The 17,597-nt window shown below is 34.5% G+C and overlaps 1 protein-coding gene and 1 long non-coding RNA gene across 2 annotated transcripts in view; one reads left to right on the top strand and one right to left on the bottom strand.

The window, feature by feature from the left end:
- LOC121410699 overlaps positions 1-17,597 on the top strand; it is a 28,205-nt gene that overhangs the window by 4,065 nt on the left and 6,543 nt on the right. The window lies entirely within an intron of this gene.
- Positions 786-16,434, bottom strand: LOC121410698 (homeobox protein Hox-B3-like). Its single transcript, XM_041602948.1, has 2 exons — positions 15,731-16,434; positions 786-3,126 (listed from the first exon to the last, which is right to left on the bottom strand). The coding sequence occupies exons 1-2, from the start codon at positions 16,167-16,169 to the stop codon at positions 2,435-2,437; spliced, it is 1,131 nt and encodes a 376-aa protein (XP_041458882.1). The 5' UTR covers positions 16,170-16,434; the 3' UTR covers positions 786-2,434.

Raw genomic sequence — 17,597 nt, 5'->3', positions numbered from 1 at the left:
AATCAATCTATCAATAAATCAATAAAAAAATAAATCATTAATAAACCCACCAATTAATCAATAAAGCAAACAATTAATCAAATAAGCAATCAATCAATCAATCAATCAGTCAGTCATCACCCAATTGACATTCATCAATCAAGCAATCAACCAGAAATAAACAAGATTACTCGTAACTAAACCACTCAATCATTAATAAATACAATAAATAATTAAAGGATCGATCAACCGAGCAGCCATTACAAATATAATCAATCCCTTCACCTAAAAAATCATTGAACAAATAAATCGAATAATCAATGATCGATTTTGACTTAAGCATTACTCAAACAATCAATCAAAACCTGCATCAATAGAAATATTGTGATACAATCATTGATTAACTAAATGAATCAATCGATAATATTAATTCGAGTTTCACAATTTTCGAAGCATATCAATTCTATGCAATATAAAATCGTTCATGAAGCAAATATCCAAGTAAAACATCTACCCATTATTACATCCATCAAACAGTCAGAGATTCATTATCCCATTTAATCAAACGAGCAACCACTCAAACATATTAGATAATTGCATCTAATTATGCAATTAGCTTATAATATCCACAAATTACACCGATTAAGAGATGTCGCACTTTTGAAAGGGCTCAGCGTGTCTACACACACACATCAGCCATGGTTCTAAATAATGATGAGAAAAAAATATTTGTGTTTCAAGGCTATCCTACAATCACTACCCCTGGACTCATAGTAATCATCATACCGTTAGTCACAATGGGAGAATAAACAGTATTTCTCATTTATATTTATTCATTTTATTTCATTTCTCAAACTCAGTTACAAGATGACTGTTACATTTCTTTTACAATGACAACTAATGTTCACCTTTTCATCTCATGTCAATCATATTTTTATATATATTTCAGAGTACTGTGATAGATTTAACAAGTTTGAATTCAGCAATTAATACATCGGATACCCCCATACGTGATACAATATGTATTTGAAATACCACGCATGTGCTACCAGCCGGGTAGTTCCAGCAACTGCATAATGTTCTGAATTTTGTTTTTATATTTTCCTTTCAAAAGATGATCTTCTTCATTCATAATCGTTTTACTTCATCAATTTAGCCCTGTACGTCACTCTGTGAATTATTACGTAATCTACAGTAGATCTGGACATAGTGTCGTGTTCCAATATTGAGCGTTTTAACGCTGAGCTGGCCCTTTGGAAATTTACTATTTAATTTGAAGTCGAATAAAGTATGTGCAAATACTGAAATACGTAATAAAGTACACAATGGCCCTCTCCATACAATATAGACGTCTTAGCTTTGTTATTGTAGCATCAAAGTATAGCTTCAACATGTTCAGAGTACTAATTTTCAAATGAAGTGTTCTGGTCGTATCTTTTTTAAGAACTTTTTATTCATTCTAAATGTTTGGCTGCATTATTTCATATATTCAAATATATCTCAAAAATATTTGACAGTGAAACCTTCAACACAATGGCGAATGGCATGTCCTTACTTACGTATTAAACACTATGCACTGAATAAGATCGTGGTATACCGGCGGAGAAATAATTCATGTCATGAAGGGCTTCAACTTTACTGTCTGATTATCAGTTTGATCATAAATATGTGGTATGACATCATTTTTATTTTCAATGCAGTATCTCCTTTTTAACATATCAGTATTTTCTATTTTTAATATTATTGTGTGTGTGTGTGGGGGGGGGGGTAAGGTCAGCAATGTTATATAGGATTTGTGATATCTATCAATGTGAGTTTTTGAATGATATTATTCAATCTATTCATCACAAATCTAGCAAAATTCGTCATAAATTCAACAAGAGTTTCAGCAGATCAATATTCAAATGGCAGAGGTTAAACTATGCACGAATTCAACTTGTATGTACCATAAGTTAATGGATTTCATTCATATTAATCAAGACTTACAAAAGGTGCTGGAAGGTATGTAAAGTGTGACATTGCACATATTTATTGTAAGCAATGTATAGATTTTAATCAGAATTTTTTGCCATTACTCATCTATTCCATGGCATGGCACACTCGCCTTACTTTTGTCATCGACAATGTGGCAAGAATTTTATTGGTTGTTATAAAGAAAGAGTTCATACTCATTATTTGTGTTATCGTATATTCTTAACACTATCTTAATATTTTATACAGTACATTATTTTTTTTACAATGAAATTTTCAACAACAAAACGTCCTACATACTCTCCCGCTCTGTGAAATATTCATAAGACTATAAATACTAAATGTTTAATATTGTCACAGTGTTATGCATAGTCATTCAGTTGCAGGTTGAAAACGTCATCTCGAATCACATCCGTAGTTCCTGAACCACAATAAAACGTTTTGTGTGTCAATATTTACATCATCAAATATGACATACTGAGTTTCACAAGTGTGTTAGATGCGGAGTCGCTTCAAGCGATTGTTCTTGTGTACAAGAGTATGAAAATTGACAATAGGCAGGCGCCCCGCGAAATGTTCTTTCTGAGTGATGTGAGCTACCCGGGTGGAAACCGAAGAGAAACGGCTCGCCGCTGACATGTCCAGCTCTCTCGGCTTGGCGAGCTAGCACTGAGTCTGAAACTTTGATACCTCGTTCAGCTCGCTCTGTTTCTTTCATATCTCTTTTGTATTTCATCCTTCGATTCTGAAACCAAATCTTAATTTGTCTCTCTGTGAGATTCAAAGATTTTGCCATTTCGACTCTCCGTGGGCGACACAAGTACCGGTTGAAATGAAATTCCTTTTCCAGCTCGACTAACTGTGCGCTGGTAAAAGCCGTTCGATTTCGCTTCGGACTGCTACCTCCGTTTCCGCCACTACTTCCCCCGTTCATCGACCCAGAGCTCCCGCTTTCTCTTTGACTGATTCCGTTGGCATGGTTATTCAGGTTTGGGCTCATCGCGCTACCTTGTGCTCCATGTCCGGCTCCGATTACTCCTTCCCCTCCTCCCCCTCCTGGTGCTCCACCTGCTCCACTTCCACCACCATGTCCTCCACTGTGGATATCATTTGGGATGATAGGCGGACTCTCACTGGGCGCTACCGAGGGTAAAGGTTTCTTTTTATCCTCGATTACTGAAACAAAATTAGAGATGGGAAAAAATGAAAATAAATCTAAGAAATTTGTGTTTCATACCCCAATAAGTATTTATATTAACGTTAATCGTTCTGAAATATTATTAATTGGAAATCATATGGTGATTTTTATATAGAAATAATTTTCTTCTTAATGTATATTTGAAAATATATAGAAAATAAGCACGGATTTTTAACAACCTTTAAAAATACAGAAAGACATTTTGACAGCAGTCGAGAGCACATCGAGATGGCATAAAATATTAAATATCTATATATTTTCTTATCATGCTCATCAACAGCGTATAAAATTATAAAAAGATAATAATTATATTATGTACCGACTGAAAACATTGGAGTAAGTGCTATATATAAAAGTTATATTTTGTTATTATCACTAATATTATTATTATTATTATTATCATCATTATCAAGCATTTTAAAGCTCTTTTAAAAATATTGATACTGATAGATTACGCGAGAAAGAATCGACATATTGTTATCAAAATCCATTTGTTTTTACTACAATGTCTTTCTAAAGCTGTAGTAAAGTTCAATGAAATTATGAAATTGAAATAATGTTCATCGCATTCATACGAAAGTGTTCAAGCCGTTGTAGTACTTTTCATTTACTGATTATTTGTCAAAATTTGATTTTTTTTATTTATCAAATTTAGTGTCAGTAGTCTTTCGATAATGTTTAATATTTTTTTCGGAATAAAAGCCATTTACCCCTCTGTGATTCATTGATTACAATAAAACATATAAAGCGAAATGTGGTAAGCATAATGTGAAAATTTCGCATAAACAAATTTGTACAAATAAATAAAACATTTTCTTCTGTTTGTTTTTGTCGGGAAAATGATACAAATATAGTTTTGGAAGCACATATACTTCCGTAGGATGTTAGCAGAATATTCCAAAATAAAGTCTAATATCAATAGGTGAAATTTACAGTTTGATTATATTGTTCTTGTGTAGCGTTGAATATTATGCTAACATATTTTTGAATATGATGAAAATGACAAACCTGCAGGACTCTTTGGTTAATCTGTTCTAAAACTTTAACTGATACACTGTGTAATATTGTATTATTTTGAAGATCATTCTCATCTTTTATTTTTTTTATTTTGACAAGTATAAAAATAGTATGTCTTAGGAAGACAACAAGGATAAAATGACCCGTACAGTGTTGCATCCCGGAAAACCATACCAAATTAATTGTAACATATATATTTTTAAGACATATTATATAATACATAATAAACAAAATTAAAATACATAATATCAATAAACATCAAAGGCATTAGATGACTTAGGAAAGACGATCAAGCAATTTTGAAGAATATGAGAGGATTGGAAGATCTGCAAAAGGCATGGGAACGCGCAGCAGGAATAGAAGGCCGAGTATAGACATGTTTTCTGGGTAAAATGATACCAAATACATTGTAAATTTTAGTCAACGTTGCGTTGAAATTTACTCTTAAATTGCATTTTGCCCAGTATGGGGGGAAATTTCCAAGCAAACATGCATGTTTCCTTTCTACACAAAATAGGGAATTTTTTTACTCAATCTTTTTAGTGTAAAAGGTCACAATAATCTTTGTCAAAATCGAAGTGGTTTATAATAAAGCACTATAGGACAGATCTCACTGACGATACGTTTAGAATTTGTTCAAATTGAGAATAAACCGTGCACATTATATCCAATGAAGGAGTCAATGACTGTGAAAAAATATATACATTACATGGACCTAAACTTTCTCGAATAGGATTAGGATTATGACAGAAATTAAGTATAAATTGTACTACCGTACGTTTGCATAATTTTTTCAACCATGAGTTCGCATACCATGTTTATGTTACGGGTAATCCATAATCATAAATATAGAAAGCATTATTACATACGTCATAGTAATCAGAATGAGAGACTATGCTTACAATGTCAAAAATCCCGCAGAAACAACGAAATAAAATTGTATATTATAAAATAAGGACAACTTGTAAGGTGGAAATTAAAACAAAGATGTATGGCAAAGCACGTTGTTAGTCGGAGACTTAATATGTATGGCTATGTTGTATAGGCAAAGACATAAATAAGGCAAATAATAAGGTAAGGATTTATACTATAGGAAGGCGGGGTAGGTTGTGACACTTTTTGCTCTTTGCATGTTAGAATTGATATTATTAATGATCTTGAAGAAATAAGTACCTCGCATGCCTTAAAATCTAATTCTTTTGAAAGATTTTTAACCTATATGTAACTTTCTACCCCCCACACTGAAAGTCACTGTCACCATTGAAAAAAGACATGTCAGATGGCTCAACTTGCCCCATCTGTGGAGTAAGTTGAGCCACCTTCTGGGGTAAATTGAGCCACAAAAACTATGTACAAAATGTATGGGGGAAGAACCACCATGTATTTTTTTTAATTTAAAAGTCTTTTCACTCACTTATTCTCTATAAATACCAACATCCTCTAAAGGAAAGGAACAGTCATGTAAATTTGCTCCTTTCTGCCTGCACATCGATGGCTTTTTAAGGTTTCTTTGTTTTTATATACATTACCATAAGAATTACCATGGCTCAACTTGCCCTATGTTTGCTTGCTCAACTTACCCCAGTCCTTACTTAATGCGATAATTTCACATCCACACATTTCTTATGCATCCATCATGTAAAAAACTACGACAAGAATGAAGATCCATACCTGGACTAACAATGTTGATCTGATGTCTTTATTATATTTAAAGACGTGTGCGTGTAAAAAGCACATATCTATTTCACACCTTTTTTACTTTTGGGGCTGAAATTTGCATTTTTCCCTCTAAAAAAGTACTTTTGTTTCAAAGTTGAAAAATGTGGTGGGGTTAGGGGTTATGCAATGGGTCATCAATACATGCCACCACTACGATGTCCGACTCATTCATTATTGGCCAGGGGGTGGTGGCTCAACTTGCCCCTATGCTCAACCTAGTAGTAAAAGCATGTTTGATAGTATTATACTGTCAAATAGAATGAGACTTAAAATTGTCACTGTCACCAATAACTGGAACATTAGACCATTGGTCGATAAAAGGTGATTCCGAGATATTAATTCTGATTGTTTACTTTCAGCTTTCACATCAATTACTAAAGGCTCAGAGTTTCAATTGCTGGTTGTTAGAGCCAATTTCTTCTTAATGGTTGCCGATTTCTTGAAATTGTGGTTAATCATGAGTGTCCATTTGTCGAAGTGACATTACGTGCAAAGTCCCGGGACGTGACGAAGCTGTCTTTGCGCATATAAACTCAAGGATGCGCGTTCTTTTTTCGGTTCTACGAACTTCACACACTGGCATTTCGACAGCGCATGGAAAACAATTTATTTTTACGAATAACCATATTAACACGATGAAACTATTTTTTTTTTTTTTTTTGGGGGGGGTCACAACATTATTTTGTTAGGTCAAAGATGTGAATGAAAGGCGTCAAAGCATACATCATCCCAACAAACGTAGCCCCCCCCCCGGTATTTCCTGTTTCGTTGTGACAGTGACGAAACATTAGTAACTTCATCATCTCATTATCAATACAAATATTTTTTTATTATTCGCGATTCACCTGCCATAGTATGTAGGCAGTATATGATTATCATTACAGATCTACGTTTGCTTTATTTAACAAGCTGAATGATGACTAAATTTGCATGGGTTCGGCTGGATCATCAAGTGAACATAAACCAGTAGCATAATCAGCTAAAAACAAAATTTAGAACCCTTGACAAATTGGGAAACATGTCTCAAAAGAAGAGAACAAGCAACCAAATATTTGGATTTTTTTTAAAGAAAAAAAAATAATTTGTTCGTAAGATATTGACATGATATTCAGCAAATAGTTTTATGTTTTACTCCTTTTCCTGTCCTTTTTTCTTTTTTTATCCCCCCCTTTTTTCCTTAGTCGTGATTTTTTGTGAGTGGTCAGTGCCCCCAAGCCCCTCTCCATCTGTAAACCAGTGACAGAAGAAGAACATAAGCAACTACGAGGGAGTGAATAAAGAAATAGAGAGAGAACGATCAGCGATAAAAACAAACGATGGTGGGCAAAGATGATTTTGATACAATAGCATGAAAAGGTATAGTAAACACTCATTCTCTTAGGCCGTGATGGATAATTCGTCACCCCATTAGCCTCAAGTCCACCTTTCGTTTACTCATGGGTTCGCCTCGCTTGCGGCTCGCTCCCATCTTCAAAGAGACTCGGTGAGTGATGAGTGTGAGTTTGTACTGTGATGCGTAAATTATTCCATTAATCATTCCCAGTTTGACAGTCTTCAACACTGATTCAAAACAACTCTTGCGGAGTTGAGACTATAGGGTAATGATTCAAAGTGATAAATATTGTTAATTAGCAATTATTACTTTTTGAAAACGATGCAACATTTTTTTTGTTAGTTAAATATATCATGATTTAGATCAACTGAAAGGAGAATTAAAATCTTATGCGAAATGAAGTATATGGCTTTACAGTAATTACCCATAATAGTACTAATATTTCTATCATTGCGTAAAAAGAACTTAAATATGAAAAACATTATATTTCGTCATATTGATTTCTTAAACACTAAAATTATTGTATTAGATACTCGTTATTCACTTAATTATCCACCCATTTATAGATTCACTATTCCATTTATCGATATGTTTGTATAGTTAAGGAGTAGATTGTTCAATTATATCTAATCACACAATAATGATTTCTGATACCCTTTTCAAAAATTGAAATACAAAATACTTCTTTGCAGGTGTATGTTTAGAGTAATAACGCACAAGTCCGGTATGAAGATTATATCTTTACATATTTGCGTTTGATAGTGATGATTTATGAATAGGGGATGACTAAATATCAAAGCCCTTTTTTGAGGTGTTTAATAAATTACAAAGCAAAAAATTAAAACTACGAATAGATAAAATTCCGGACTAACTGTCGTTCACGAAATAACACGTACTTTCCCATACCAATATCTTTGGTAGAGTTAGCAGCTGGAAATGCGGTAAAATAGTTTCAGTTTGCACATCTACTGTACTCTCTGAACCTAGCCTGCTAAAAACCAGAGCAAATCAGTGGTACTAGAAATAGAAATGGATGACCTTGAGAGAACGAATAACGTGTATCATTAACATGCACATCATACTTCGGTGCGATTGTTCATTTTGATACATGTGCTATTTCAATCATAGAGATAATGAGAAAATAATTTTCGATATATCCTCTACTCTCTAGCCCCAAAAATAAGAGAGAGAGAGGGGGGGATGGAGGAGGGGAGGGGGGTGGCCTGCTTGCCAATGCAGTAGATACATGAGAGAGTGAACAAACAGATAGATAAACAGATACACAGGGATAAAAAAATCAGGGGGAGTGAGGCGGTGGAATGATGGTTCGAAAGTTCAAAATTAGTAAGTAGAGACAATACAAAGATGTAAAATATTTGTTTACTTTTTCTTCTTCTTTATTTTTTTCTGTTAGCATGTAATGCTTTCGAAGAACTTAACAAGATTGAACACAATGACTCAATGGAAAACTTAAAAGATCTATGGCAAAATAGGTTTATCAAGTTTTTATTCAAATGATATGAAACAAAAATAAATAAATTTTCTACGGAAACGGAGGGATACGGTTACGTGAAGGGAAAGAACGAAGGCGGGAAGGGGGTGTCTTATGTTGTAGTCCTGAGGACATATACTCTTGATGCAGGTAATCGTATTCGCAGTACCAGTTTATTCTTTGTCTTCAGCAAAGGTGGGATAATTGAAGCATGAACAAAATGTAATTCAGAATGAGTGAAAATATGTAAAAACCATCATGGATATTAAATACGAAAGTGAAAGTTAAAGCTCTTATGTGAACTAGTTTATATGATATGCACCTGGCCTATATTGCCAACGGTTCGTTTCGCAACTAACGTCTAAATTTGGAAATATTTTTCGATCTCCAACAGCTACATAATATTTTCAATGTTATAAGTCCAGAATATGCACAATAACAAGGGGAAGGAAAATATAATAATTATTTTTCTGCAAATATTGTAGCTCTCTATGTCGATGGGTGAAAAAGAAAAAAATGAACCGCCCCAAAATATCAAAACAATGCTTAAAAAGTGAAGCAAAAACGAAATAAAACAGAATACCATCAACCACCCACAATTTATTGGAAGGGGTTTCTTATGTTATCTTCCTTGCTTTATCACTTAACTCTGTTATATACATGTAATTTATGTTGTCTTTTTTATTGAAGATAATTTGTATTGAATTCAATTTATTTGACTAAGACAGATAAAAAAAGAATAAAAATTCCTTCATTCGGAGTGTGTATAAAAATAGGATCAAAATATTAAAATCATTTACATACAGGACAACGCCTATTCACTTCCGGTCTCCAAAATACGGCATTCAGAGTAAAATGACTGATGTCAAAATTATTAGCCATCGAATTCTTGAAAAAAATCTCCATATTAGTGAAACTGAAATGTTACTATTAGAAACCTCAAGAATAACACTGCTCAATCTAAACATTATCACAAGACTACAAAATATTATTGTGTACTATACAAGGTATTGTACACGAATATTTTCACCCCTCACCAGAAAAAAAGGTAAAGTAAAACTAAAAGTGAGAGACTGTCTTGTGTCTGTCATTTGAAATATCAAGCAGACGAAATCTGGCGACTAATGACGATTTGATGAGCTTTTTCAGGTTGATTGTAAGAGGTCAAGTACAGCCAATTTCCTAGACAACGGGAACGCGACTGGGTTCAATTTGGTGATTTTCACGCAAATCAGTAGCGAATGTGTTACGAATTAAGGTGTAGGCCTATACAGGTATTTGGTAAATCCACTACACGTAGCTGTCAACATCAGAGAGAATGCTTCCTGTTAAAGTTTTCGAAGAACTCAGTACAACCCACAATTCCTTGCCACTGATTCACGTATCATTTATCAAGGAATTCAACCGTTTTAAACTGCCAGTTAACCCCTTTAGGACAAAGTCATTGCTTATGTGATTTGGCACAATAATCTTCAAGCAGATTCCTCAAAACTAAACCACAAGAAAGGAGAATTACAACAAATAGTGTCCGCTTTTTTATTTATTTTTAATTTATATCTTTCGTGAATGATAAAAACGTTTAAAATGATTAAATTGGAAATTGTATAATTTCAAAATTTACATTTCACTTGCCATGTAGCCGTTCGCGACTATTAGTTTGCTATCTCATCGGATCACATGGGCACTGACATAATCTACTAGAGTCGATACTAGTGCAAATGATCAGAATTATCAACTCGTCTTTGCAAAGATTCTACTAAATGTAATTGAATTCGAGTAATTTACTACTAGAACAATTTGGATGCACTTTGAGTCCAATGTACTCATGCAAGTTAAGTATTTTTTTAAATACTAAAATCAGGCCAATGTTTTTTAAAAAAATTACGGTAATGGTGAAAATGGCTCAGCAGCCAAATCGAAATTTTTGTGGTAGTTTGTGAAACGGGATCCTCATCTCAATAATATGGGTGCACTGGGTTAAATCGACTAAAAGAAAATTGAAGAAGAAATGTTTAGGATCTCATGAGATGTGTAAGGAGACAAATCATTTTTTAAATAGAATATTCCCTTCTCTGTCTGCAATGTCACTTATTTTTATCATGCTATAGCAAATAATAACAATATGCAACATTTATACAGCGCTTTATACAATGTTTCCTAGCCGTGTATACTATTACCCCGTTTTAGCATGGTTACACTCGAGCGTTCAATGATTATCTTCCTGCCGGATACACTAATGGGTGGAGAGTGGGAAATGTAGACAAACGCCTTGCCAAAGGACGCGAGCGTCATAGTGGGATTCGAACCCCGGATCTTGTTGATGAGTCCGGGAAATTATCCACTAAGATTTTACCCTCTACTGTCTGCTAGTAAATCATTTTCAACATTATCTTAATTATTACCTAGAATATTCATGTCACTCTTTTAAGTGAAAACTTTTGACATTGTTTGTTATCAATTTTAAGGGTTACACGAGCAGTCTGCTCCTAGGAGACGACTTTCACATTATCACCAACCGGAAGTAATCATGAGGTGGATGGGAAATGTCAACGTTGGTCCTAACATTATTATGGACTCGTCGTTGTCCATGTAGATCCTCCAAGGTATACTTAATAAGACAGTGCTTAATACGGTAAATAAAGTGCATTTCCCATAACTATATAAGTTAAGATTGTAGCCCAGATGTCATTTAACTATTATAGAACATTGGCGTATAATTATGTGTAAAATTTGAGATTTTAAGTGTCCATGATCTCTCAATTAGAGATGAAACATTTTAAATTTTAAATATAAAGACACCATTGGACCTGACTAATACCAGTCTACCTTTAAAACACAATTGCTTATAAATGTGACCTCCAAGTCAAGTGTCTTTTGGCTGCCTTCACATGAAGTGAGGCCCGTGAAATGCCACTCTTCTGTTTGATGAGTTAGCCAGACTCTATGCTAGTTCATTGCTACACCACTTTCCTTCATTTCAACGAGACGCCGTCCAAATTATATGTCTTCATTTGTGAAGGGCTTAAAGATGAAATCAAAAGCACGGAACGGTTTCATAAAACCTTGTAAATTACTACCATAGGCGACCAAACTCCTGCCTTAGAGTTGCATAATTACACATGTATTTTGCCATAGCGTTTAAACGTTTGTAGTTGATAAACAATTTGCATGAAAAAGGAATCATGATTAACTGCATTGTGACATTCACAACATGTGTAATGTTGAGGTGATAGGAAAATATCCATCCGGTTTATTTATGAGAATAAGAATATATTCAATTGTGTAAATATGATTGAAATATCTCAAAGCAAACAAGTTTTGATGAACAAAATAATAAGCATGCAGAGACCACATAAGATATTATCACGTGCATGCATAATATCTGACGGAGGTGTGGTCAATCCGTTCTAACCACATGTTTAATACAATTTTCTTTTTATTTGCAAATTTATCCATTACATTGACATGGAAAAAAGCAAAGATATCTTAATTCTGCTTTGGGTTATCTTTCTCCAGGATCCATTCTCCTCTTTAATATTCCGCGAGAGTTCAAATGCTGGGTGAAGAATTACATTGTGTTGTAGTTGGTAGAGAAAGAGAGAGTGGTAAATGACTTAACTCAAATGAGTGTCACACATAACATAGGAGGAGAAGTAGAGAGAGAAGGAAAGAGCCACCAATCTGCGTTGATGCCAAATGTCTTCGTGTCTGGTAGGTTTGGTATGATTGAGATGTTGAACTCAACACCAACACGCGAGGTCAATCGATATAAAGTATTTTGACCGATACTTACATCTAAATTTATAATGTAGTCGTGATACTTAACTATTACGGTCTATGGGAAGCATAACAACGATAATATAAAGTATTTCCAACGTACAAGCGCTGATCACTCAAGACGTTACACATGTCTTTACAAGACAAAGTGACACACAATCATAACAATAAAGATAAAGTAATTCTTATATTTTCTCTGTAAAGAGGGCTTAAATCTCGTTGGATAATCTTTTAGACTGGTTTTCAAAGATAAACGTTTCCATTGTTTGGTTGTAATATTAATTGATAATATATTTATTTGTTGTTAAGTAAAGCCTTTCGTTGAATGATAACGCTGATTCAAAATACTACTGGTCTTACTTCATAACCACGACTTATATTTCTCTTTATTCAACGTAAACGTTGTTAATTTGTATTCATCTGCGAAAAATCCACTTTTACTACATCTACATCTTCTAAAGCTGCATGGAAGAGTACATATTATTGAATCAAGAACTGAAGAGGTGGTTAACATGTGATCTACTCAATACAGGTCAATATTGTGGGGCTTTGAAATGCCATAACAAATCTGAGGAAGATTTCATATTTAATCACCGATCCGATGTTCAAAGTATGCCTATAGGCATGGTAAGATAATCAACACCGTACTTACACTCAAGTTTCTAAACTAAAAAGATGATAAGTTTTTCTGATGTCAATATTTTAATTGGATAATCCAACAGGAATTGTGCCATTTTAAATCAAAAGAATAATGGCTTGCTGAAAATCAGGAATAAATACGCAGCTAGACAAATTGTAACGTGTCTAATTGAAACTGTACTCTTAAAATACGAATTATTATTTTCTAACTGGGCTATACATTATTATTATCATGTAAAACGTAATTCAGATATGGCTCTACACAGCAAAAACTGTGGTGTTAACCGGTGTACATAGATGACCACACCAGTTATTTTACACCGGTGTTAAATTGGTGGTGTTAGTTTTACACCTATAGGTGTTATTACAACAACTTCTGTTGTTACATTTACACTATTTGGTATTATGCTTAATCTCTAGGGTGTAATTTTAACACCTCAGGGTGTGGTCCTCTTATAACACAAATTGGTGTCAGTTTTAACACCGCAGTTTTTACAGTGTAGTTGTATGTTCACTACAGAATGGAGGAATATTATTATACGATTGTCAAAAAACTCCGATATTATTAATTAGTTCTATGACATTTGCTCCGCCGACAATTATTAGTCTGATGGAAAATCTTCACATAAAGCTAACCTCCAAATCTAAATAAGCCCTAATCCTTATTTTCACATTGGTCTGTTCCAAAACTATATTACAATCTTAACTCTAACGATATTCTCTCTGAAATATTAAGATCGGAGTAAAATGTCGTGTCACCATTAAATTACGTTCAAGTTCTTTTTTGATATCGAAGTCTTAGGTAACTTTATCTGAAGATCAGATAAAATGAACATTGAATAAGCTCTATCAAAATTTAAAACAATTTGCTTGAATGTAACTAGTCATGTAGTTAAGGTCCAATATTTAGAATCCAGATTATCAACTATCACTTCACGGGTGGACCACATAGTAAAATATGGTTATCATGAATCTGGGTGGGTGGGGGGGGGGGGCATTTCCCTTTTATACTTATGGAGCCGCCACTGACTACTACAACTATTTCTACTTCTACTTTTACCAGTATACTTCTACTATTACTACTTTTACTACTACTACTACTACTACTACTACTACTACTACTACTACTACTACTACTACTACTACTACTACTACTACTACTACTACTACTACTACTACTACTAACGGCTCGACGAATGTGATATATAATTACTAAATTAAACCTTGCATCCGCCTTTTTTAATCCTGTGAATCTTACACAACATAAAGACATCTCTTATATTTTCCACCCCTTAATTTCAATAGTACCCTTGTCTTTGTGGATATCCTTAAAAAAGTTTCAAACATAAATCACCGGATATGACTCTAAAGTGTTCAAGAAATGAAAGATTATTTTTGAAAAATCACTCACGACTCTGATCATGTGTCATGTGTGGTAGCAATACTGATATTATCTGGAAACTGGTTTCGATTGTAATGATGTATGTGAGGAGTAATTCTACATGGAACAATATCATGAATATGTTCGAAGAGGTATTCAATATCACACTTAAAAACCCAAAATGTTGAATAGTTTAATAGTGTCATGAAAATCTGGCAAAAACATGGATAAATGAAACCATGTGCATTAAAGTTGTGATAGCCAAATTATGACATACGTGAACGGGAAGTTTCAAAGGTAATAATGAATAATAAACTATTTATTTATTGTTTAGTGTTCAACAATAATTATTTCAGTTCAAAAGTATACTCGGTTCATGTTCTTATACAGCAAATTGAATGTAGGCTAAATAAGGAATAAATAATTTCCACAATACCCAATCTCAAACTAAAGAGAATGAAAACATCACTTTCTATTTCAAAAGAGAATATTTATATTCAATTTGAGACAATTATTCATCCTAGTTTGATGGATTTTTTTTATTTACAACTCAAGTAACTTCGATGGTGTGTAGATATGCATTTATAATCGATTCCCGGTAGTACAAAATTCGTCCATTTCAAAATAAAGTACTCTAGTCACTATATGCTGCAACTATAGGCAGATTTCATACTCACCAGAAATATTAATACCGTTCGTATATAATAGGCCTACTATTTATTGACATGATTCACAGTTAAAGTGATGTCACAAATCGCTAATGAAAGTTATTGTAACAGTATATAGCAAAATTTCCCCCTCTCTCTTATTTTACCCTTTTATAGGGGATGATATGCAACAAATACAATTATGATATATTTTCATCATATTTTTTTTAGAGATTCATCGTCATACACTTTCCACTTACTGTAATTTCTAAAAATGGATACCAAATGGATACCTCATACCTATATGATATCAAAGACATTATATTCTAGTTCCTTTTTTTTGTTTTGATTCCTAGAAAAAAATGGCCGGATGCTTTATCCAGGTATTTTACTAATCTATGTTTCATAGTTTGTCGTTATCGAGAAAGCGAGAGAGGGAGAGAGATGCATTTACCCATGAATCATGTATCGTCGATTTGTTTTTTTTTTCTGTGAATCATAGTTGCCGATCAAAAAAGCTTAAACTTTCATCTTCCTCATATCCTAATTTTTTGTTATCTTGATATATTTTACCTACCACATTCTGGTTGCTTCTTTTGTCTAGTATTTTGCCTCGATTCCACCATCCAAGGGTAGATAGTCTTCGGGACTTGTCCATTGACAGCACCTGTTCTACAATTCACCATCCCTGCACATACATCTTGCTCAGAACATGAGTTCCCTCCACATCCGCCACCACTACCACCACCTGCCCCGCCGGAACTTGCCCGGTCGGGGCTTTCACCCGACCCATAAAGTCCTCCTGCTTCTGCTGCTTCCCGTGGGTCTATTCCATGGTAGCCACCACCGCCAGCGTTGACGGCCCCCTGTCCCTGGTCATGGTAAAAGTACTGCTGATGATGGTGGTGGCCAGCGCTGCTACCATAGGCGTAGCCATTAGCCGATGCATTTTGGCTCCCAAAGTACTCGGCTCCATAGATGGCTGGTGCTCGCTCATAGTATTCAACCGCCTGCATCGCACAAGAATCCGGTGTCACCACGTCCAAAAATTTATTTCAATCTGAGTCGGAGTTGACACCATTATCAAGAAAGAAAGACACAAACAGATTGTCGTTGTGGTAGCAATGGTCATGTGACACGTCCTGACCAATCACCAACAACCAAGGTACTATCTAGATAAGGTTCTAGTCAAGGTATAACGTGTTTGGTATTTACATCTAGAGGTGACAACGATTTCGTCTCCGTCTCTCTTTCTCTCTTCCATCTCACTACCACCTCATCTCCTTTTATCCTGGTGCTTACTTTCGTCGGGGAATAGTAGTGTTGCAATACATTTTCGAGAGCTGCACACAAAACCAAACTCGTAGTAAGCGTTCAAATTTTGATGAGGGCTTGCCGAAAGGATGAGGTGCTCCCACTGACAAGTTGTTGGTTATTTTTTTCGTCTCGTTTTTGCATTTTTTTGCCATGTGGAGGACCTGTCAACAATCAGCTCTAGTTTCGGGATGTTTGGGAATCTTTAACAGTCTCCCACTGATCCCTATGATTTGATATCATTCGTTCTAGTACTTTGTAAAAGTAACCAATGGAAACATCGACCCACAAATCGTTTTTACTATCTACCTTTTTTGAAAAAATACATGAAACAACATTATCTTACGCCTGTGTGGTTGTGATCGTGTCGGTTGTCGATCATAACACTTTTCAAGTGTATGATCGATCGAAACCCTCATCATAAACAGCAAACTACAAAATGTAGCTTGCAGACTATACAACACATTTTGATAATTTATTAAGTATTGAGTATTAATAGAACATACCAGCGTTTTATTCATACCTGAAAATATATTTTTGCTTGCTCTCAAAATGGCTAAAAAGAAAATAGACTGGGATATCATGTACGCATTGTTATCACTACAATAAATGGCACGCACACGAGTTCATTATGCGATCTGTCTTCACTTGAGTTGAGGCTCTGTTCAATCTATTGCAAGAAGCCTCAATGCAGTGGATAGGTCGCATAATGGACGAATGAAGAAATGCATCATTTGGTTTATACGACTCTACGATCGTGTTATTTGAAAAAATAGAAAAATAAGAAAAGAAAGGGGGAAAAGATGGAATTAGTATATATTTGCCTTTGTCTGGCAACTCACTTTCTCTGATATGAATATTTTTTTCCATGTATGAAAAAAAGTTCTTGTTTTCATTCTTTGGGGACGCACTTTGATTTATGAATCTAAGGCGCACAGTAGGTAAGGTTGATGCGCTTACTTTGATACGCGCAAACACACACACACACAAGCATACAAAATGGACGCACACATACATGCTCAGGGAGAGAAGTCAACCGTGCAATGGAAAAATAAAATCTGCATGCAGCACAAAATGGGTCATATATTGAATGGCTTTCAACCAATCAAATGACAATAATCTTTGTATGA

The sequence above is a fragment of the Lytechinus variegatus genome, chromosome 3 (genome assembly GCF_018143015.1).
Source record: "Lytechinus variegatus isolate NC3 chromosome 3, Lvar_3.0, whole genome shotgun sequence".
NCBI classification, from domain to species: Eukaryota; Metazoa; Echinodermata; class Echinoidea; order Temnopleuroida; family Toxopneustidae; genus Lytechinus; species Lytechinus variegatus.
Note: the sequence above shows the minus strand (reverse complement) of the source record. Positions and strands in the feature narration are given on the sequence as shown.